The 25,289-nt window shown below is 37.5% G+C and overlaps 1 protein-coding gene across 2 annotated transcripts in view; it reads right to left on the bottom strand.

Moving 5' to 3' along the window:
* Nucleotides 1-25,289, bottom strand: part of ASB3 (ankyrin repeat and SOCS box containing 3) — an 80,814-nt gene that overhangs the window by 27,847 nt on the left and 27,678 nt on the right. For both annotated transcript variants that reach the window (XM_080927023.1, XM_080927024.1), the window contains exons 3-6: nucleotides 15,776-15,934; nucleotides 6,532-6,644; nucleotides 5,876-6,011; nucleotides 3,265-3,442 (exon numbers count right to left, since the gene is read on the bottom strand). In XM_080927023.1, the coding sequence (XP_080783149.1) occupies nucleotides 3,265-3,442; nucleotides 5,876-6,011; nucleotides 6,532-6,644; nucleotides 15,776-15,934 (586 nt within the window). The remainder of the gene's footprint in view (nucleotides 1-3,264; nucleotides 3,443-5,875; nucleotides 6,012-6,531; nucleotides 6,645-15,775; nucleotides 15,935-25,289) is intronic.

Below are 25,289 nucleotides of genomic sequence, written 5' to 3'. Positions count from 1 at the left end.
ATAAAATAGACCTAAACTAACACTGAAGAAGAACTAAAATCAGAGATGCATTACCTTTGAAGTAGACTAGAGATGAAATCAATACAACAGAATTCTCAAAATTGACCATAATTAAAAACAAATTCCTAAATCTACCTAAAGACCCAGCAATTCCACTCTTGAGAATATATATACCCAAAAGATGCTCCACCATGCAACAGGTGCACATGTTCCACTATGCTCATAGTGGCCTTATTTGTGATAGCCAGAAGAAGGTGGAAAGAACCCATATGTCCCACAACAGAAGAATGAATAAAGAAAATGTGGTTCATTTACACAATGGAATACTATTCAGATATTAAGAACAAAGACATCCTGAGCTTTGCAGGCAAACGGTGGAACTAGAAGATATCATCCTGAGTGAGAAAACTCAGACCCAAAAGGACATGAATGATATGTACTCACTAATATGTGGATATTAGCCAAAAAAAAAGTATAGTATTCCTGAGACACAGTCGACAGAACTCAAAAAGGTCAAAGACCCAAGTGAGGATGCCTCAGTCTCACTTGTGAGGGAGAAGAAAGCAACCACAAGGGGAGGGGGGGGGAGGGACTTGGGAGGGAAAGGGACCGGGGTTGGGGGTGGGGGACATGATCTGGAATTGGGTGCAGGAAAGGAATGAGGCCCTGAGGGCCAACAGAAAGAACAGAAACAGGCAACCTGGGGGGGGGGGGTAGAATGTTGGGAGGACCCTTAGAATGAATGCACCAGAGATGGGGCAGGTAATTGACCCTCAGGACTCAAAGAGGGGGAGGACCCTCGATGTAATGCCCTACAGTGGGGAGAGGGAACGTGTAGAGCTCACCTCCAGCAGAAAGACCAGGCATCACGTGAGGGATGGGGCTGCCATCCCTAAGTCAAAAACTCTGACCCATAGAGATATAAGTCTATCTTACATGTAAGATGTTTTATTTTGTTATATGGCTATGGAAATTGAATCTTGTTCTAACACAACTAACTGTAAATGTTTTGTTGCTAGATAATATGATTTTGAGACCTAAATTGGTCTCTGGTTTTTCAGTATATCACATTTTATAAAATTATCTACTGCATTTGAACATGAATGGGTAGTAGCCAAACCCACAACTTGGAGTAACAGACCTGCTTTTTCAAGGGTAGGAACAAGCACCCACAATGCAGCTGCATGGATTTTAGTGTCTACTGAAAACCGAAAGTAGTTGGAAATTTATTTCAAATAACTGACTTGTGCTCTTCTGAAGTATGTTAAATGTAACTTTTTAGACAGAAGCCTTGAATTGAAATTTAATACTTGAATACTTTTGTATATATTTCTTTGTATATAATTTTATGCAGAACAGATGACAGAAAATGTCATAATAAAAAACCAGGTTTACCTTTCAAAAAAAAATTCTCTGACCCATAATTGTTTCTGTCTAAAAAAACAAAAAAACAAAAAACAAAAAACAAAAAACAAAACAAAACTGCAGAGATGGAAATGGAGAAGAACCTGAGGAAAAAAGATCCAGGGAGAGGCCCAAAGGGGATCCATCTCAAGGTGAGGCCCCCTTACTGAGGCTGTGGAGCACTCACCAAAAGAGACCTATCATGACTGCCCTCCAAAAAACAAGCAGTTGAAAGAGTCAGATGTAGCTATTTGCACCCAAATAACCAACAGAAGCTGCTGAGCCCTGTGGTTGAATTAGGGTAAAGCTGGAGGAAGCTGAGGAGGAGGGCGAACCTGTAAGAGGACCAGCAGTCTCAACTAACCTGGACTCCTGAGATCTCTCACACACTGGATCACCAACCATCAGCACACACCAGCAGATATGAGGCCCCCACACATATACAGCAGAGGACTCTCAGGTCTGGTTTCAGTTGGAAAAGATTCAGTTTAGAGGTCTGCTGGATAGGTGGGTGGGAACATCCTATTGAAGACCCGGGGTTGGGGGAGGGTGGAGTGGGGGAATGGAGGGAGGGGTGGGGATGGAGGGGGAAGGGAGGAGATTTGGGATGTGGAACAGTAGGAGGGAGGCCAGAGAGGGGAATACAATCCTGAGTGTAAAAATAAAATATTTGAAATCCTGGAGTGTGTGTGGGGGTGTGTGTGACAAATTCCTATGAGAGTTTTGGTTATTAATTTAAAACTAAGTACAACTCTGTTTAAAGATTTTTTTTTTCTGAATAAGTTTATTAACAATTAAAAGAAATGGATTTTTTTCTTTTGGTTAAGGACATAAATTGAGTGACAAGGAGTATGAACCAGGAAAAGGCTGGTGAAAGGTGAAAATGTTCAAAACATGGATGAAAGTCTCAAAGAATAATACATTTTAAAAAGCATTTAGAGGAAATACCAAATATTGAAAACAAGTATTTTATTAAGACTAAGAATCTGCTTGACACCTTTTAAATAAACATGTCTAGTTCTAAAGATGGGCTAGAAAAGTATAGAAAAGTATACCATCACAAGGCAAACATGCTTACAAAGACCTTTGAGAACACATGCTACCTAGTGACAAAATAGTCAGCTTGTAGACTTTGTTTTCCTACTGTCTAAACATGATGATCATTTTATTACTTTTAATCAAACATTAATGGTATGTATTGGAAGCACTACTGTAGAACCATGACCCTAAAGACTGAAAACATAATTTTTAAATCTGTCCATACTGATTTATGAGAGGGAGCCTTATTCTTATTGACATGACATGGTTACTAACTCTAAAACTTCCCTGCTCGTCAATACTTTGTCCAAAATATACTAATAATTTCCTAGGGATTCTAGCAAAGGAAGAGTAACAGAAGCAGGGAAAATACCAGACTAGATAGGAGATTAGGTTAAAAGTTTAGTCAAAGGGTTTAAGATAGGGTAGAGGACTCAACCCACACAAAAGGAAGACTCCATTCCAAAAGGATCACAAACAAGATAGTGCAAATTAGTGAATAAGGCCGTCAGATTGCTAGTTAAAGGTTGTTTGAAATAAAACTAACAAGAAAGGGAAAGAACGGCCATCAGCTAAAGAAACACCTCTGCTCCAATATCGACAACATCTACACTCATTCTTCTTCAGAGTGGGAAAGTGAAAAATGAGCTGAGCAGAAGGGAGAAAGAAAAGTATGGGGAAAATGAGGAGTAAATTTAAGCATCCCAAAAACTTGTTTCAGAAAGGAATGACCAAGCATTTTACCTGGAGGTAAAGGGTCTAACTCATCTACTTATTAGCTTTTAATTCTGAGACCATTTTTATTCTGTTTTGAGCACTTACTTTATATGTCCCATTTGTGCAGCAGCATGAATAGGTAATTGCCAATTGTCTTCATTACAATACAGATCAGGATCTGCCCCATTAGACAGCAAAAGTTCCACACATTTTGTATGACCCTCTTGTGCAGCAATAAACAAGGGAGTAGCTTTATCCAAGGCTCGGCAATTGACATTTGCACCTAATGCAAAACAAATACTTAAGCAATAATGGACATAGATGATTTTAAAAAGAAAAAAGAAAGCTGAATTTCATAAAATCAAACATAAATTTCAAGCTGCCATTAAAGGTGTTCATAGTATAACAGCTTTCACCCTAACATATGCTATTGAAAAATACACTTATTTTACTAATTTGTTGAGAATTGTTTAGTTTTTGTTCTGCATTAGTTAAGAACATAAAGGATATTTTAGAATTTACCTTTAAAAAAAAAATCCTATAAATGGAAGCACCTTATTCCTTTCCCTAGTCAAGCAAGCACTGTGGTTTCAAAGTACAAATATTTTTTAAACATTTATTTTAATGTATATATGTGAGTTTTATGTGTATGTGCACACATATCTGTGCATGTGAATCCAAGTATCCATGAAGGCTAGAAGTGGGGCATCAGATTCCCCTGGAGCTGAAGTCCATGAGTAGTGAGCCTATCTAACACGGGTGCTAGATCTGAACTCCATCTTTCTGCAAAAACTCTTGGCCACTGAGCCATCTCTCAAGCCCCAAAATATATTTTAGAAAGAAAAGATGTGGTAAAGGCCTATAATTCTAGTCCAGGGAATTCTGAGAAAAGAATATTACAAGTTTGAGGTTAACCTGTCTTTAAAAAAAAAAAGGAAAAAATATGATGAAAAATCATTGATAACTCCTAAGAAACTCCTAAGAAATAACTCCTGAGACTTATATATTTTATTAATGTATTATTAGAACTTAAGATTTTATTGATTTGACTAAATTTAGACTAAGATTTATGAGAAAAACATTACCAATAAATGACTGGTATACATGGATCTACTATTAAAAACCATATTGTTTAGTCTTACAATTACATTTCTTCCTTTATGAGTATTGCATAGTAAAGGCAACAATAAATAAGAACAATATTTTTTAATGAAGCTGAATAGATTTTAAAACCTGTTATTTTAATTCTACTATATATGATTTGAAAAGACATCCAGGCATGGTGGTGTTTGAGACAGAGTAAAGCAGTTCTCTGTGAGTTTGAGGTCAGCCTGGCCAACACAGTGAGTTCCAGGACAGCAAAAACTACATACTGAGATCCTATTTCCACAAAGAAAACAAGCAAAAAGATTTAAAAGGGCTGAAAATGGCCTTAATTGTTGAGAAACCTTTGAAACTGTAAATAGCGTATTTCCCCAATCACCTCACCTGCAAATTGTTAAATGTTAGAATTCATACTATCATGTGATTATGCCAAGTTTTAAATTTCTCAAAATATCTTATTAGAAAAACAACATCAAAACTGGGAAAGACTGAATACCTTTTATTCAGAACACCTTGAACAAGCTACACAGGGTAAATGAAAGACTGCATGGAACCTTCCTGAATTGGGAAAATGCTAGGCAACTAGAATCTTCATGACTTGGGTGCCTCACCTTGCTGTCAGCTTCAGGGAGAAAAAATATAATCAATGAGAAAAGCTGAAGTTAACAGTGGAACCTGCTTAAAAAAAAAAAAAAAAAAAAAAAAGCCAAACTTTTAGTTTGACTTACTTCTAAGTATCAGAAACGAAAAAAAAAATCAGTTCCTCTAAAACTACAACTGAAGCGTTTAAAAAGACATGAAAGTAAACAGTCATCTTACATGACTACATTAGAAACAGATCTTCATACCTTCTAAATAACAATATTTAACAAGTTTAGAGAAAAAAAATTAAAAAAAAAATACGGGAATCACTACACCCTGACTATACTAGGACTTAACACCCAGATTCTGGGTGTCTTAACGTAAAAATAATAATTTTAAGGAAGTTATTTGGGAGTTCCCATCTTTAAAATACAGGCTCATAATTTCTCAGATACCTTCACCTTGAACATCATGAAGGGTTTTTTCTTTCTTTCCTTTCTCTCTCTCTCTCTCTCTCTCTCTCTCTCTCTCTCTCTCTCTCACTTTCTACCTTGACTTAAATATGTAGAGATTTGGGATATTTTTTGGTTTGGGTTCGTTTTGCGGGGTGGGGAGGGGTGCTTGTTTGTTTTGAAACAGGGTCTCTCTATGAAGTCCCGGCTGTTCTAGAATTCACTATGTAGACCACTCAGCAAATCTGTTGATACGTATTGCCCTTTAACGATCCCTGGTTTCTCAGCTCTGTCAGAGCACAAACCCTAAGACTATAAAAGCCCTTTTCTGGTAACCCTTCAGGTCAGACAATGTTATAAAAAGAATGCCATAGTCACACAATCTTTTTTGGAAATGCTATATCTGCACAGAGAAACCTTTGCCAGGTCACATACTTAGTAATAACTAGGACTGACATCAATTATGTACACTTTTAGTTGCTACTTATATAAATTTCATCACCTGATTCAAGAATCTTTCTTCCCTAAGAACACAGCCAAAACCATGATCTTCTGCGCACAAAGGCTATGCTTCTTACCAGATGAAATAAGTGTCCTCAAGCTCTCTAGCTTCCCATACTGAGCAGCCACAAACAGAGGTGTGATTCCAAAGTCATCTTTGCATTCTCTGTCTGCTCCTTGATTAAGAAGCAGTTCTATAGTCTCAGCGTTTCCCTAAAGCACAGGCATATTTTAAAGTTGGTAAAAACTTTTTCATTGTGTTTTACTTTTAGTTTCTCATTAAAGAAAAACTTCAAAAGAGTGCAAAATGTTACATTGAATATAAAAAAGTGACATCAGATTACTCTATACTTCTACACAGCCCATTAAATGTAGACAAATTAAACACTGGCTTCTAGCAATTATAATAATTAGTTCTACAAAGTTAGTTTGCTACCTCAAACAGTAGGAAACCATCATGTTTTCTAAACATATAGTTACAATAAAACATATCATTTCACCTTATCAGTCTGTACCCCACATATTCTGATAGTTACTTATACCATCCTTATAATCCAAAGCTGCTCAAGCCACTATAACAGCTGGCTTATTTAGAGTGATCACTAGCATTTCACCTGCCCTTTCTACACTACACTTGCATTATAAATCACAGATAAACAGAAATCAAAAAACATACAGAAAAGGGTAAGAAATACAATTTACACAGAAATGGAATAATAAATTCAGAGTCTACCTGGAAAGAAGCCTGGTGCAAGGAATTCCATCCACTCATAGAATGGGATCCATTGACATTCGCTCCATGTTGAAGCAATAGCTTCAAAACATCTATATGTCCACTTTCAACAGCTGCAATACAGTAGTCAGAGAATTTACTATCACCAAAAAGATATTTGTAGAGCTGGATACTTCTGTGATATTCTCATCATTTTATATACCTTGTAAAACACATTTATGTTTATTTCTAAACATATATCAACGATCTTAATCCATTTTCACTTACATATATCTAGGCTCCATGTGCATAAAAATTATTCCAAATGAAACATGAAAAGAAATAAATTATTAGTCTGAGATTCCTTATCAGGAAAATTATACCACACAGAAATATCTTTAATCCAAAGACTCTTGATGGTGAAAGAGCATAATTTCTCTTTTAGCCAAAGAGCTAGTAATAATCATATATTTACATACAGTTAAACTGACTGTAATAATAACCATGAGGAATGAAGAATAATTCCATAGATTATGTGATCATCAAGAGACATAACTTCTGTTTCCACCTGGACCAGCAGAAAACCTGGGGCACAGGCCTGGTGAGGTTGTGCTGTGAGTACTCAGAGTGGAGAGAGTGCTTGGTGGTGCTTGTGGAAAAGGTTCCTTTCCAGCCCACAGTAAGACACAGGCCTTTGTCAGAGGGAATACAACTGAAGACGCAGTGGAGAAACGCAGTGTCTGGCATCAATGTGAGAAGAGGCCTTTGGTCCAGGGGACGTTTTCCCAATGCAGAGGAATGCCAAGGCACTTAGGTGGAGAGGGTGATTGGGAACTAGTGCACCTTTGTGAAGACAAGTAGAGGGGGAGAGGGGATGGGAGCAGGGAGGGAGAAGGGGATAACACTTCAAATGTAAATATAGAGAGTAGCTAATAAATTTTTTTTTTAAAAAACGGAAAAAGAAATAAACCCACATACCTATATACACTTGACCTTTGACAAAAAACCCGAAACAATACAGTGGAACAAAGAAAGCATCTTTAACAAATGGTGCTAGTCTAACTGATGGTCTGCATGTAGAAGAATGCAAATTGATCCATATTTATAACCCTGCACTAAGCTCAAGTTCAAGTGTATCAAGAACCTTAACATAAAACCAGATCCTATACCTGAAGAACCTATACCTGAAGCTATACCACTCCTGGGCATACATCCAAAAGATACTCCACCATACCGCAAGGACACATGCTCCATTATGTTCACAGCAGCTTTATTTGTAATAACTAGAAGCAACACAGATATCCCTCAACCAGTGAGTGGAGAACTAGGATGGAGGAGGTTCCTTCCGATGACTACTTGTGGGTAACCTGAACCAAAGTGTCCAACAGTGAGGAGATGGCATCTGAGAAGACCACCTCCAGTAGTTCGACAGGTCCCCCAGTGGAGGATTTAAATTTTCCTTTAAATGCTTCCGCCCAAAATTGTTCCACCTTAAAGGAATGCAGGGACAAAAATTGAGACTGAAGAAATGGTTGACCAGTGGCCTGCCCAGCTTGGGATCAATCCCAAGGGTGGAGACCAAACCCAGACATTATTACTGACACCATGTTGTGCTCAAAGACACAAGCCGAACAAGGCTGTCCTCTGAGAGATACTACCAGCAGCTGACTGAGACAGATGCAGATACTCACAGCAAAGTATTAGACAAAGGTCAGAGACCCCTGTGGAAGAGTTAGGGGAAGAATTAAAGGAACTGAAGGAGGCGACCCCATAGGAAGACCATCAGTGTCAACTAACTCAGAAAACTGTGAGACTAAGCCACCAACCGAAGAGCATACTTGGACTGATCCTAGGCCTCCTGGCACATATGTAGCAGAAGACTGCCCTGTCTGACCACAGTGGGAGAAGATATGCCTAATCCTATAGTAACTTGATGCCTCAGTACCCTATCAGAGGTAAAGGGAAGAGGGAATGGGGGGAAAAAATCTCTGTGTGTGATGGGGACTGGGACAAGGAGGGAGAATATTTGGTGTGTAAATAATTGATTAATAAAAATAAGAAAGTCATTAGATCTTTCATTAAAAAACCATCAACAGACAGGATCCTTCCAGTTTCTGCCTGCCCCCAGAGCTAGCCCTGTGCCACAGCTCTGTGTACCCAGATCCCAAGGGGAAGAGATAGTCTCCCAGAAGTGTAGGCACACCTGAGGGCATGGGTGAGACCATTACTTCTGCTCCAGTGGATCTACCCAGATCCCTCAGGACACAGGAATTTAGGAGAAGTCTGGACAGGATACTTTCGATTTGTGTCTGTGCCCTGTGCTGACCCTGTGCTACAGCTGGGAGAGATCTGGTCTCCCAGAAGTAGTGACACATTTCAGAGCACCAAGTGAGACCATCACTTCTGCTCATATTCCTGGCCTAAGAAGAACACACCAGAAACCCTCAGGACACAGGAACTAAGGAACTGTCTGGTATAGGATGCTTACAGTTTCTATCTGCGCCTTGAGCAAAAGCTTTGCCACAGGCTGCTGTACGTAGATCTCCCTGGGAGACAGCTGACACACAGGCCTATAGGAGGGTCAAGTCACTGTCACAGACAGTAAGACCAGTTAAAACCAGAGATAACCAGATGGCTAGAGGCAAGTGCAAGGACCTAAGCAACAGAAACCAAGGCTACTTGGCATCATCAGAACCCAGTTCTCCCACCTCAGCAAGCCCTGGAGACCCCAACACACCAGAAAAGCAAGATTCTGATTTAAAATCACAACTCATGATGATGTTAGAGGGCAACACACAGGTAAACAAGTAGAAACACTTAAAGAGGAAAAACAAAGTCCCTTAAAGAATTACAAGAAAACACAAACAAACAAGTGTAGGAACTGAACAAAACCATCCAGGATCTAAAAAATGGAAGTAGAAACAATAAAGAAATCACAAAGACAAACCTAGATATAGAAAACCTAGGAAAGAGATCATGAGTCATAGACACAAACATCAAAAATAGAGAAAGATAGAACAGAGACTCTCAGGAGCAGAAGATAACATTGACACAATAGACAAAGAAAATGCAAAATGCAAAAACTCCTAACCCAAAACATCCAGGAAATCCAGGACACAATGAGAAGACCAAACCCAAGGATAACAGGCATAGAAGAGAGCAAATATTCTCAGCTTAAAGGTCAGGTACTTATCTTCAACAAAATTATAGAAGAAAACTTCCCTAACCTAAAGAAAAAAATACCCATAAACATACAGGAAGCCTGCAAAAACTTCCAATAGATTGGACAAGAAAAAAAAAATTTCCTCCCATCATATAATAGTTAAAACACCAAATGCACAAAAAAACAGGAGGAGGACGAGGAGGAAGAAGAGGAAGAAAAAGAGGAAGAAGAAGAAGAGGAGGAAGAGCAGGAGGAGGAGGAGCAGGAGCAGGAGGAGCAGGAGGAAGAAGAAGAAGAAGCAGAAAGAAAGAAAAAAGCAGAAAGGGGAAAAAGGTCAAGTAACATATAAAGGCAGACCTAGAAGAATCACAACAGACTTCTCAACAGATACTATTACAGCTAAAAGATCCTGAGAAGATGTCATACAGACCCTATGAGAACACCAATGCTATCCCAGCTACGATATCCAGTAAAACTGTCAATAAACATAGATGGAGAAACCAAGGTATTCCACAACAAAACCAAATTTACACAATATCTTTCCACAAATCTAGCACTACAGATGATAATAGATGAAAAACTCTAATACAAGGAGGGAAACTACACCATATAAAAAGCAAGAAAGTAATCTTTTTTCAACTAACCCAAAAGAAGATAGCCAGACAATATGCAGTGACTGTTAATTGAATACTAGCCCCAGAAAGCTCTGAATATCCCAGAAACAACTCGCAGGCCATATGAAGCTCAAGAATAACAAAGGCCAAACAGTGAAAGCCTCAGTCCTTCTTAGGAAAAAAAATAACTGTATAGCACCCTCTCAGAGTGTGGTACACCTAGATCTTAAATCATTAATAATCCAAGAGCTAGGAACATAACCTTGTGGCAATTTTTGGTATTCAAAGATCATTATGTTTAATCTATATACACCAAGAAAACTCTGATCATTTTAATGTTATGTTCTGTTCTACATGTACTTTATGCTTATGGTAACTAGTGGGATTTCAATGCATGCTATCAAACCTCTAAAAGAATTAAGTACTGACAAAAATATATTCATATAGTGTTATGCCAAAATGCTTTTAAAATTCTGTACATGTATCTCTCTTCTTTAAATAAAGTTGTAAGAAAAAAAAAAAAAGATAGCCAGACAGATAATTCCACCTCTAACAACAAAAATAACAGGAAACAACAATCACTGGTCCTTAATATCTCTCAACATCAACGGAGCCAACTTCCCAATAATAAGACATAGACTAACAGACTGGGTACCTAAAGAGGACCCCATGTTTTGCTTCATACAGGAAACACACTGAAGTGGCAAAGACAGACACTACCTCAAATTAAAAGGCTGGAAAACAATTTTCAGGCAAATGACTAATATTCAATAAAATACACTTTCAACCAAAAGTTATCAAAAATGATAAGGACACTTCATACTCAAAGAAAAATTCCACCAAGATAAACTCTTGATTCTGAATATCTATTCAGAATATCATTCATAAAAGGAATCTAACTAAAGCTCAAAGGGCACATTGCACCTCATACAATAATAGTGGGAGACTTCAACACCTGATTCTCATCAATGGACAGATCATGAAAACAGAGACCAAGAGAAACTAACAGTATTTATGAACCAAATGGATTTAACAGACATCTATAGAACATTTCATCCTAAAACAAAAGAATATATCTTCTTCACAGAACCTCATGGTACCTTCTCCAAAATTGACCATGTAATTAGTCATAAAACAGGGCTCAACAGATAAAAGAAAATTGAAATAATCCCATGCGTCCTATCAGATCACCATGGACTTAGGCTAGTCTTCAATAACAACGAAAATGACAGAAAGCCAACATACACATGGAAGCTGAGCAATGCTCTTTTCAATGATAATTTGGTCAAGGAAGAAATACAGAAATAAGTTAAAGACTTTTTAGGATTTAAGGAAAATAAAGGCACAGGATACCCAAATTTATGGGACACAATGTAGGTAGGCAGTGCCAAGAGGAAAATTCACAGCACTGAGTGCCTCCAAAAATAATCTGGAGAGAGCATACACTAGCATCTTGACAGCACACCTGAAAGCTCTGGAACAAAAAAAAAAAAAAAAAAAAAAAAACCTAAGAGCAGTAGATGGCAGAAAATCAAACTCAAGGCTGAAATCAACCAAGTAGAAACAAAAACAACTATACAAAGTATCAACAAAACCAGAGCTGTTTTTTTGAGAAAAATCAACAAGACAGCTAAACACTTATCCAGACTAAACAGAGAACACAGAGAGACAGAGAGAGTATCCAAGTTAGAAATGAAAAGGGAGACATAAAAACAGAAACAGAGGAAATTAAAAAAATATATCAGATTCTACTACAAAAACCCATACTGAACAAAACTAGAAAATCTAGATGAAATGCACAATTTTCTAGATACATAACAGGTACCAAAGTTAAATCAGTATCAAATAAATGATCTAAAAACTACCATAACCCCTAAAGAAAATAAGGTAGCCATTAAAAGTCTCCCAACAACACCAAGGGCCAGATGGGTTTATTGCAGCATTCTGTCAGACCTTCATAGAAGACCTAATTCTAATACTCTCCAAACTACATCACAAAATGGAAACATAAGGAACACTACCGATTTCCTTTGATGAAGTTACAATTTCACTTATAGATAAGCCACACAAAGACCCAACAAAGAAAGAAAACTTCAGACAAATTCTCCATAGGAATATCAATGCAAAAATACTCAATAAAATTCTTGCAAACTGAATATAGAAATACATCAAAACAATTATTTGCCATGATCATTAGGCTTCATCCCAGGGGTGCAGAGATGGTTCAATATATTCAAATCTGTCAATGTAATGTACTACCTAAACAAACTCAAAAAAAAAAAAAAAAAAAAAAAACCCCACATGATCATCTTCTTAGATGCTGAGAAAGCATTTGACAAAATGCACTACACCTTCATGGAAAAGTCTTGAAAAGATCAAGAATTCAAGGGCCATACCTAAACAATGTAAAAGCAATATACAGCAAATCACCACTATCAAACTAAATGGAGAGAAACTTGAAGCAATCTCACTAAAATCAGAGACTAGACAAGGATCCTGACTATATTCCTACCTATTCAATATAGTACTGGAAGTCCTAACCAGAGGATTTAGACAACAAAAGGAGGTCTAAGAGATAAACATTGGAAAGAAAGAAGTCAAAATATTACTATTTGCAGATTATAAGACAGTAAACATAAGGGAACCAAAATCTACCAGAAAATTCCTACAGCTAATAAATAACTTCATCAAAGTGGCTGGATATAAAATTAACTGAAACAAATCAGTAGCCTTCCTTTACTCAAAGGATAAACAGTCTGAGAAAAAAATAATTGGGGAAATGACACCATTCAAAATAGTCACAAATAATATAAAATACCTTGGAGTGACCCTAACTAAGCAAGTAAAAGATCTATATGACAAGAACTTCAAATCTCTGAAGACATCAAGATCTCAGAAGATGAAAAGATCTCTCATATTCATGGATTGGGAGGATTAATACAGTAAAAATAGCCATCCTGCCAAAAGCAATCTACAGATTCAATGCAATGCCCAACAAAATTCCAACTCAATTCTTCATAGAGTTAGAAAGAGCAATTTTCAAATTCATTTGGAATAATAAAAAGCCCAGGATAGCAAAAACTATTCTCAAAAATAAAAAGAAATTCCGGGATAATCACCATCCCTGACCTCAAACTATATTATAGAGGATTAGTGATAAAAACTAGTATGATATTGGTAAAGAGATAGGCAGGTAGGTCAGTAGAATAGAATTGAAGACCCAGAAATAAACCCACACACCTCTGGTCACTTGATCATTGACAAAGAAGCTATAAACATCCAGTTGAAAAAAAGAGAGCATTTTCAACAAATGGTGTTGATTCAACTGGCAGTCAGCATGTAGAAGAATGCAAATCCATCCATTCTTATCTTCTTGTAAATGCTCAAGTCCAAGTAGACCAAAGACCTCCACAAAAAAAAAAAAAAAAAAACCAGATACACTGAAAATAATAGAAGAGAAAGTGGGAAAGAACCTTGAACACATAGGCACAGGGAAAATTTTCCTGAACAGAACATCGATGGCTTATGCTCTAAGATCAAGAAAGGACAAATGGGACTTCATGAAATTAATTGCAAAGCTTCTGTAAGGAAGCTTCTGTAAGGCTAAGGACACTGTCAAGAAGACAAAATGGCAGCCAACAGATTGGGAAAGGATTTTTACTAATCCTACATCTGACAGAGGGCTAATATCCAATATATATAAAGAACTCAAGGAATTGAGCTCCAGAGAATCAAATAATGTTATTTTAAAAATGGGTGACAGAGTGAAACAAAGATTCTCAACTGAGGAATACTGAATGGCTGAGAAGCACCTACAAAAATGTTCAACATCCTTAGTCATCAGAGATATGCAAATCAAAACAACCTTGAGATTCCACCTCACACCAGTCAAAATGACTAAGATCAAAAACTTAGGTGACTATGCTGGTGAGGATGCAGAGAAAGGGAAACACTACTCCACTGTTGGGGGGTTGCGAGCTGGTACGACCACTCTGAAAATCAGTCAGGCAGTTCCTCAGAAAATTGAACATAGTACTACCTAAGGACCCATCAATAGAGATAGAACATCAATACATGCAACAATATAGATTAATTCTAAAAGCATTATGCTGTTTTGTTTTATAATAAAAGGAATCTCATTCATTGTTCCACATATACATGACATTCTGTGAAAAGTTAACTAGGGGAATGACAACAGATCAGTAGCTCCCAGGGATAAAAAAAATTAAAACTGGCACAAAGACTAGTAAAGTAGCCACATGCCTGTGACCCTAGCCCTTGGTAGGCAGACACAGGATGACCACCTCTAGTTCAAGGCCATACCATGAACCACATAGGAAGACCCTGTCACAGAACAAAAACAAAAATCAGGAAGATGGAATTTGTAGGTGGTAAAATGATATTGTAACCTCATTGACTCACAAAAGTCTTAGAAACTGGAGGTGAGGAGACGGCTCAGCAGCTAAGAGTGCTTGCTGCACAAGTGTCAGGCCCCGAGTGCAGATTTCCAGCACATACATAAAACCCCAGGTATGGCTGTGCACCAGTGACATCAGGGGTATGATGGCAGAATGACTAAGGCTCAGTAAGATAAATCTGTATCAAGTAAATAATGTAGAAAATAATAGAGCAGGATGCCCAATGTCTTCCTCTCTGTATATGCACAGGCTCTTGCATGCAGGTGTAAGACACACAGACACACAGATACACAGACACACACAGACACACACACACACACACACCCTTTAAACTCAACTTTACCATACATGAGATTTTTAAACAAATATTTTATATTCACAAAAAGTATTTCTACAGATATTTTATTCTCATGTGAATGACAAAGTCTAGCTAAAATACTTTCATGTTATAAATGAAACAACATACATATAGTAAATGAGTGATCATGTAAAGTATATGTGGTAGAACCCAAACTGGAGAACAGATATACTAATTCTACTTTAAAGGAGTCCTTTAAATTTCCTCGTGTATCAGTCACTCTTACGGGAAAAATACGTTCCTAAAATATGAAGAGAACCATATATAAGGACAGAATAAAAAGAAATAATATTGTTATTAGAAAAGGACAACTTAGGATTTGGCTGTGATCTTTAAGAAATTAAAAGTTCCTCACTGTAGAAGTCTGACTTGTGATCCGCAGGCAACAAATAATGATTCTTCCCATGGGACCTTAATCTTTTAATTCTAAGGAAAAAAAAAAAAGCACACAGGACCTTAGCAGATAACCTTGCAATGACTGCTCCAATAAAACATCATTGGTCCTTAGCACTGCTATGGACAACAAATGCTAAATAAACATTTTCAGGTCCCAAATACTACTACCACCTAAAGATAGAAAAACAAGAGAAAAATCTATAAAAAATAGCTTTTTGGTTTAAAAAAATTAAAGGAAGAAGAAACATCCTGTAACAGTTTCTCTAACAAAAACAGTTTTTAAAAGTACATCTATACTAAAAATTGTATACATCACCTAAAAACAATGGTGTGGTTTCTTCTAAAGTGGTTGCATTAGGATCTGCTCCAGCTTCCAAAAGAATCTGTGTGATTTTCCAATGTCCTTGACTCACAGCAAGATGTAATGCACAGAAACCCTCAAAAGTCTTTGTCTTGATGTAGTTTTCAGATGAATCTGTGGAGAAAGGAAAACCCATTAGCCAAAAGATTATCAGTCCTACCTCTTAGGCATGAAAAACAAAGATTATATGAGAAATTCACTCCTATTCATTAAACTTGGGAGGAGCAGGAAAACATAATTCCATGTTCTAAAGAAACTGTATCACAGGACTCTTGTTTTTTTAGGGTTTTCTCACTAACGCTCAGAAATCTCACACAACTTCAGGTTTTACAACTCTAACTTGTTGTGAAGCAGAGAGGGGAGTGGCAAGAGCTGAAAGCAAGATTTGATATGGATACACTGTCAAAGATTTGCTCTAGCAAGACTTGGTGAAAAATTAATGAATGTAATTTTATTTCCAAATGTATACAATTTCCAGTGAGTATTACTTCCTTTTATTCAGTTTTTAATGCTTTTATTCAACTTCACATGTGCACATGTGTAAGGAAAGAGGGAGTGAATACACATATGTTAAACCGTTCAAAGGCCAGATGACAACCTCAAATACTGTCCTCAAGAACACCATTATCTTCTCTGAGAAAGGGAGCTCACAGAAAAGAGCTCATCCATGAGGTGCGAATAGGTGCATAGCCTCCTTTGGGTTCTGGGTGTAAGATTAAAGTGTTCTCAGTTTAATAGCTGATAAAACAAATTGAGGAATTACAATGCCCATCTATCAAACCGTGGATTCAGTGGTGGGATGAATTTGAAGCAGGACTTGCTTGATCCTAAAAATCTATGTGGGATTTTGTGGTTTGTTCCCATGTGAACCCCAAGTGAGAATTTAAATCTTTATTCTGTTAGTAATAGAGGCTTTTATACTCCATTTTGACTTTTTTCAAAGAGTACATACAATATCACCATTATCATTGAATATATAATCATTTTTATGTTGACAAACCAACAAGACTGTATGGAGTCCAGACAGCCTTCTCTACAGTGATACATATTTGTGGGTTTGCATTTCCACCTTGCTGCTGCAGTGTCGGAACCCCGGCGATGTGCAGCTCAGGAGAGGCAAACTGCAGGGACATTGTGTTTTTTCCTCGCTGCTGGGGTGTACATGCCACTTAGGGAAGGCAAACACAGTTAAGATAGGGTATTTCTCTAGGTGAGAAACAGCAGGGACTGAGACTCATGCTGTGGTTCTCAAACTCCTGGACACCCAGGCACCACTGGTAACCTCATAAAGTTGAGAACAGTGGTTACCATCCTTCAGGGTGTCCCCACTAAGGACCTAGAAGAGTCTGCAGGACAGGGCTGAATCTGGCTTAACTCCATGTGAATGCTAAGAGACTTAGGCATGGTTCCTAAATGAGGAAGGCCTCCCCATGGTCATCCTTGATAAAGGAGACAGCCCTTGTATATCCCAACTGTTTTATTCATGGTAGATGAAGGTGAATACATCTTACTCAAGGCAGGCTAGAGATTAAATACCTTTTGTAGGAAGGGATACCCAGAAAGGAAAGCTCATTGGTTAAACACTCAGGGCCTATCTAGATACCTTCTTAGCATGGAGAGGTCTAGGTTCTATCAGTTGTCACGGTCCACTTAGTAGGGTGTTGTGTACCACTTGGTTGGGTACTCACCAAAGTACCTTATCAAAGACCATGTTGACGAAGTGATCAGAATTGGACACTTAATCGGATAAGTTTACTGAGAACTTCATGTATAAAATACTGAGAATATATCAGGTATTAACCTTATAGTTTTACAGATATAAAAGACACGAGAAACTAGAAAGTCTATACACAATTGGAAAGTTTAATATTTCAACATTAAACAAACAATTCTTCCCCAAATAATTCAAAAATTGAATATGATTTCAACAAATATTGTAGCTAGAACTACTTGTTAGCTATTTTCCCCTTACAATTTTATTTTTTTAAAAAAAGAGATAAATGTACAGATTTTTAAAAGCATTTTGGCATAAAACTATATAAATATATTTTTGTCAGTACATGATTTTTAAAAGGTTTAATAGTATGCATTGAAATCTTACTAGTTACAACGAACATAAAATACATGTAAGACAAATCGTAATACAGAAATAGTCAAAGTTTTTTTTTTTTTTTTTTTGGTGTGTAAAGATTAAACATAATGATTTTTAAATACCAAAAATCGCCACAAGCCTATCTTCTTAGCTCTTGAGTTATTGATGATTTAAGGTAAAGGTGTACCCCACTCTGAGAGGGTGCTATACATTTATTTTTATTTTCCCTAAGAAGGACTAAGGCTTCCACTTTATGGTCTTTCTTTTTTTGAGCTTCATATGATCTGTGAGTTGTTTCTTAGGTATTCAGAGCATTCTGGGGCTAGTATCCAGTTATCAGTGACTGCATATTGTATCTGTTCTTTTGTGACTGGATTACTTCACTCAGGATGATATTCTCTAGATGCATCCATTTTCCTGGAATTCCATAAAGACATTGTTTCTTCTAGCTAAGTAGTATTCTATGCCTTACAGAAACTTTGCAATCTCATTAAGTCCCATTTATCAATCCTTGATCTTAGAGCACAATCCATTGGTGTTCTGTTCAGGAAATTTCCCCCTGTGCCTATGTGTTCTAAGGGTTTCCCCATTTTCTCTTCTAATAGTGTACCTGGTTTTATGTGGAAATCTTTGATCCACTTGCGGTTGATCTTTGTACAAGGAAATAAGAAGAGGTCCGTTTTCATTCTTCTGCGTGCTGACTGGCAGTTGAGCCAACATCATTTTTGGGGTCACTTAAGTATACTATCATGTCATCTGCAAATAGTGATATTTTTACTTTTTCCTTTCTGATTTGTATCCCTTTGATTTCCTTTTGTTGTCTAATTGCTCCAGCCAGGACTTCCAGTACTATGTTGAATAGGCAGGGGAAGAGTGGGCAGTCTTGTCTAGTCCCTGATTTTTGTGGGATTGCTTCAAGTTTCTCACTTTTAAGTTTGATGTTGGCTATTGGTTTGCTGTATATTACTCTTACTATGTTAAGGTATGGGCCTTGGATTCCTGATCTTCCCAAGACTTTTAACATGAAGATGTGTTGAATTTTGTCAAATCCTTTCTCAGCATCTAGTGAGATGACCATGCGGTTTTTTTCCTTTGAGTTTGTTTATATGGTAGATTACATTGATGGATTTCAATATATTAAACCATCTCTGAATCGAAGGGATGAAGCCTACTTGATCATGGTGAATGATAGTTTTGATGTGTTCTTGGATTCAGTTTGCAAGAATTTTATTGAGTATCTTTGCATCAATGTTCATAAGAAAGATTGATTTGAAGTTCTCTTTCCTTGTAGGATCATTGTGTGGTTTAGGAATGAGAGTTATTGTGGCTTTAAAGAACGAGCTGGGTTCCATCTGACTCTATTTTGTTGTGGAATAGTTTGGAGAGTATTGGTATTAGGTCATCGATAAATGTCTGATAGAATTCTGCACTGAACCCATCTGGTCCTGGGCTTTTTTGGTTGGGAGGCTTTTGATGACTGCTTCTATTTCTTTGGGTGTTATGGGATTGTTTAGATGGTTTATCTGGTCCTGATTTAATTTTGGTATCTGGTATCTACCTAAAATTTATCCATTTCCTCCAGATTTCCAGTTTTGTTGAGTATAGGCTTTTGTAGTAGGATCTGATGATTTCTTCAATTTCCTTAGTTTTTGTTGTTATATCTCCCCTTGCATTTCGGATTTTGTTAATTTGAATACTTTCTTTTTGCCCTCTAGTTAGTTTGGCTAAGGGTTTATCATCAATCTTGTTAACTGTCTCAAAGAACCAGCTCCTGGCTTTGTTGTTTCTTTGTATGGTTCTTTTTGTTTCTACTTAGTTGATTTCTGCTCTGAGTTTGATTATTTCCTGCCCTCTACTCCTCTTGGGTGTATCTGCTTCTTTTTGTTCTTGAGTTTTCAACTGTGCTGTCAAGTTGCTAGTGTATGCTCACTCCAGTTTCTTTTTGGAGGCACTCTGAGCTATGAGTTTTCCTCTTAGTACTGCTTTCACTGCATCCCATAGGTTTGGGTATGTTGTACTTTCATTTTCATTAAATTCTAGAAAATCCTAAATTTCTTTATTTTTTCTTTGACCATGCTATCATTTAGTAGAGCATTGTTCAGGTTCCATGTGTATGTAGGCTTTTTATTGTCGTTGTTGTTATTAAAGACCAGCCTTAGTCCGTGGTGATCTGATAGGATGCATGGGAGTATTTCAATCTTCTTATATCTATTGAGGCTTGTTATGTGACTGACTATGTGGTCAATTTTGGAAGAGGTGCTGTGAGATGCTGAGAAGAAGGTGTATTCATTTGTTTTAGGATGAAATATTCTGTAGATGTCTGTTAATTCCAATTGGTTCATAACCTCTGCTAGTTTCACTGTGTCCTTGTTCAGTTACTGCTTCCATGATCTGTCCATTCATGAGAGTGGGGTGTTGAAGTCTCCCATTATTATTGTGTGTGGTGCAATATATGCTTTGAGCTTTAGTACAGTTTCTTTTATGAATGTGGGTGCTCTTGTACTTGGACCATAAATGTTCAGGGTTGAGAATTCATCCTGATAAAATTTTCTTGTAATGAGTTAAAAAATGTCCTTCTGTATTTTTTTTTTTTGCTAACTTTTGGTTGAAAATGTACTTTATTCAATATTAGAATGACTACTCCAGCTTGTTTCTTGGGTCGATTTGCTTGGAAGGTTTTTTTCTCAGCCTTTACTCTGAGATAGTGTCTGTCTTTGAGATGAGTTTCCTGTATGCAGCAAAATGCTAGATCCTGTTTATGTATCCAGTCTGATAGTCTATGTCTCTTTATTAGGTAATTAAGTCTATTTATATTAACAGATATTAAGGTATAGTGATTGTTGTTTCCTGCTAGTTTTGCTGTTAGAGGTAGAATTATGTCTGTGTGTCTTTCTTCTTTTGGTTTTCTTGCTTAGGTATTTTCTTGCTTTTTTTAGGTTGTAGTTTCAATCCTTGTGTTGGGCTTTCCATGTATTATTCTTTGTAGGGCTGGATTTGTGGTCAGATATTGTGTAAATTTAGTTTTGTCCTGGAATATCTTGGTCTCTCCATCTATGGTAATTGAGAGTTTTGCTAGATATAGTAACCTGGGCTGACATTTGTGTTCTCTTAGTCTGTATAGTGTCTTGTGAGGCTGTTCTGGGAACTCAGCCCTCTATCCATAGGTCCTGAGTACTACTGGTGGGGACCTGGCTCTTTCTCTAGGCCAAAACAGACCCCTTTTCCAGAGAGTACAGCACTCTTTGCTCTCTGAGAATTCTCGGTGTGCCCTCCCTGGTACTATGTGTCAGGCTCACCTCTGGTCCAGGTGCAAAAGTGCCTGTGGAGCTGATCTTCGAGTACCGCCTTTCCGGGCAGATCCTGATTTCCTCTGACAGAGGCCTGGCCCTTACTCTGGGCCGGAAAAAAATCAAGTATTTGGAAAGGACACTGAAGCCTATCTAGCCAAAAGTATTTGAGACAATAAAAAATGACTGGGGTACTGCCATCAGAACTCACGGCCTGCCTGCAGATTGCTGAGTACCCAGAAGAGATTCAGGAGGCTCTCCATCCCAAGCCCACTGGTGAGTCCCCACTTCCTCTGCACTGACTATGCAGGGAGAGACCACCAGGAACTCTCTGGGTTTAGGTAGCACTGTGCTACCTGGGAATGGACTGTTTCGACACTCATCAGGGCCCAGAGGCAGAGCCAGTCCACTGCCATGGGAACTCAGAGCCTACCCACAGAGAGTTGAACACCCAGAAGCAATCTTGCTACTGATTACACTGGCCCACAGACCATCAGACCCACAGGAGAGACAAACTCCAGACAGAGATAACAAGATCACTTAGCATCACAGATAACAAGATGGCAAGGGGCAAGCTCAAGAATGTAAGCAATGAAAACTAAAAAAACCAGAGAACATCTAAACCCAGTTCTCCTACCACAGCAGGTAGTGGATAGCCCAACACACCAAAAAGAAAAACAAAATTTGGTCTTAAAATCATACTTCATGATGATATTGATGATGGAGGTCCTTGAGAAGCGCATGAACAACTCACTTAAGGAATTTCATGAGAACACACGTAAAAAAGTAGAAGCCCTTAAACAGGAAACACAAAAATCACTTAAAGACATACAGGAAAACACAATCAAACATGTGAAGAAATTGAAAATGGAAATAGAAACAATAAAGAAATCACAAAAGGAGACAACTCTGGAGATAGAAAACCTAGGAAAGAAATCAAGAGTCATAGATGCAAGAATCACCAAAAGAATACATGAGATGGAAGAGAGAATCTCAGAAAGAGAAGATAAAATAGAAAACATTGACACATCAGTCAGAAAAAATGCAAAAAATCAAAAAGTTCCTAACCCAAAACATCCAGGATATTCAGGACAAAATGTGAAGACCAAATCTAAAGATAATAGGTGTAGAAGTGATCGAAGACTCACTTCTACAAGGCCCACTAAAATATCTTCAAGAAATTCATAGAAGAAAACTTCCCGAACAAAAGAGATGCCCATGAACATACAAGAAGCCTACAGAACTACAATTCTTTTTACTCATTACAGAAAAGAAATTCCTCCCAACATGTAATAGTAAAAACACCAAATGGTCAAAACAATGCAAGAATACTAAAAGCAGTAAGGAAAAAAGGACAAGTAACATATAAAGGCAGACTGATCAGAATTATATCAGACTTTTTTTTTTTTCCAGTTCTTAAGTTCTTTATTACTGTGAACCCAAAGCCACTGGTAACTAGAACAACCCAGTAAGATAGGGAAAGCAGCAGTTTCAAAGTAAATACAGTTTTATTTTACTTACAGATTGTAAGTCCAAATAAAAGCTTTATAAAAATGATCCAGACATGGGTATTTGTTGTTAAGAAATCCTGTGACCAGGGTACATTATGCAAAGCCACAGGTTTGCAAACTAGTACAAGGGCTAAGGGAAGACAGCTTGGCTTTGGTGGGGGCCAAAGTATATTTCATGCTGTGGTGCAGAGGCTGTGAGACAGGATGGGGGGCAGAAACTGATAGAAGCTGGTTACAGGGCCACAGCTTGGCCTGATTAGTGTCAGTTTGGGCCTAGTCAGCTCCACCTCTGCAATTAAGTCTTTAGTGGGTGCTATTGGGACAGAGGGCAGGGACTGGCTGCATTAGGGAAAGTGAAGGAGCAGCCAGGTCTTTCCAGTATCGCCTGCAGCCCTGGCTGTAGTGTGGCCAGATGGGTGTCTGCAGTGGTTGGCTCCCCTGACTGACACCTCATGATAGATAGCTCATAGTGCTGACAATTTGTCTAGTGAAGAGGCATGATCTCCCTTATCTGAGAGCTCTTCCCCCAAAACAGTAAATATTAAGGTAACAAAATAATCAAATACGCAAGAGCATCTGAGGCTTTGACAAAGATTACCTATATATTAATAAAATTACATCATTCATTATAAATTTCTTGGAGCTTACATTTTTATTAATAGTAGTCCATGTATAGGACAAATATCTTTATTTCTATATTTTTAAGAAATATACCAGTTTTGCTGTGAACTTTGCTAGAAAATTTATTTTGTATCCACTAGTCTTAGAATAATGTTATCTTGTTCAATTGTTAAAACCATGCTTTACTCCCAGTTTGTTTTGCATAAACCAAAAATCCAGGGCTTTTGTTAAAAAGTTAAATATATTCTCTTATTAATTCTGTATCAGAATATTTACAGTTGAGGAAAAATTATTTTTCCTGAAGTGTAAAATGGGTTAATAATGATAAATGATACAGTTCACTTACAGTTTACAGAAAAAGGTTTGTCAGACAGGTGATAAACACAACAAGCACTTGGGAAAATCCTGCGAATGAAGGCCTGCTGCCATCATGTGCATCCATTGCAAGGGTTTTGTTAAGAAAAGGTCAGACTTAAAAATGTACTCTGTCAAGAAGCAAGCAAACCAATGGTGGGCACACTCCAAAAGGATTACAGGGTGTCCTTCTGGCAAGCAGACGTGCTAATCTAAGTCTTTTACTCTACAGCAGATCTCTTCTGTGAAGTCAGAGCACTTTGAGTTGCCTCCCAGATCTTTTGTTAAGCTCTTTCCATCCTTAATTGTAGCAAAAGTTGCAGCCTCAATTTTTGCTGAGTGGTCAAAAGTCCCATGTGGCCTAGCATCATCACAACACTAAGCAGGAGGACTGTGGAATTGGTCATGTCCTTGCCTGCAATGTCCGGGGCTATATCAGACTTCTCAACAGAGACTATGAAAGCTAGAAGATCCTGGACAGACGTCATACAGACCCTAAGAGAACACAAATGCCAGCTCAGGTTACTATATCCAGCAAAACTCTCAATTACCATAGATGAATAAACCAAAATATTCCAGGACAAAACCAAGTTTACACAATATCTGTCCACAAACCCAGCCATACAAAGAATAATAGATGGAAAGCTCCAACATAAGGAGGGAAACTACACCTCAGGAAAAGCAAGAAAGTAATCTTGCAACAAAACAAAAAGAAGTAAAGCATACAAACATAATTCTACCTCTAACAACAAAAATAACAGGAAACAACAATCACTATTCCTTAATATCTCTTAACATCAATGGACTCAATTCCCCAATAAAAAGACATACATTATCAAACTGGATATGTAAACAGGATCTAGCATTTTGTTGCATACAGAAAACTCATCTCAGAGACAAAGACAGACACTACCTCAGAGTAAAAGTCTGGGAAAAAACTTTCTAGCAAATGGTCCCAAGAAACAAGCTGGAATAGCCATTCTAATATCGAATAAAATGGATTTTCAGCCAAAAGTTATCAAAAAGGATAAGGAAGAATACTTTTTACTCATTACAGGAAAAATCTATTAAGATGAACTCTCAATGCTAAATAGCAATGCTCCAAAATACAAAAGCACCCACATTCATAAAAGAAACTCTACTAAAGCTCAAAGCATATATTGGACCATACACAATAATAGTGGGAGACTTCAACATCCCACTCTCTTCAATGGACAGATCATGGAAGCAGAAACTAAACAGAGATACAATGCAACTAATAGAGATTATGAGCCAAATGGATTTAACAGACATCTAAGAATATTTCATCCTAAAACAAAAGAATATACCTTCTTCTCAGTACCTCGTGGTACCTTCTCCAAAACTGACCATGAAGTCAGTCAAAAAACAGGCCTCAACAGATATAAGAAGATAAAAATACTCCCATACATCCTATCAGAACACCATAGACTAAGGCTGGCTTTTAATAATAACAAACAGAACAAAAAGCCAACATACACATGGAAATTAAACAGTGCTGTACTCAATGATAACACTGCCAAGGAAAAAATAAAGAAAGAAATTAAGGATTTTTTTAGAATTTAATAAAAAAGAAGACACAACAT

The sequence above is a fragment of the Micromys minutus genome (genome assembly GCF_963924665.1).
Source record: "Micromys minutus genome assembly, chromosome: 1".
Taxonomy (NCBI): domain Eukaryota; kingdom Metazoa; phylum Chordata; class Mammalia; order Rodentia; family Muridae; genus Micromys; species Micromys minutus.
This window is presented reverse-complemented; position numbering and strand designations above follow the sequence as displayed.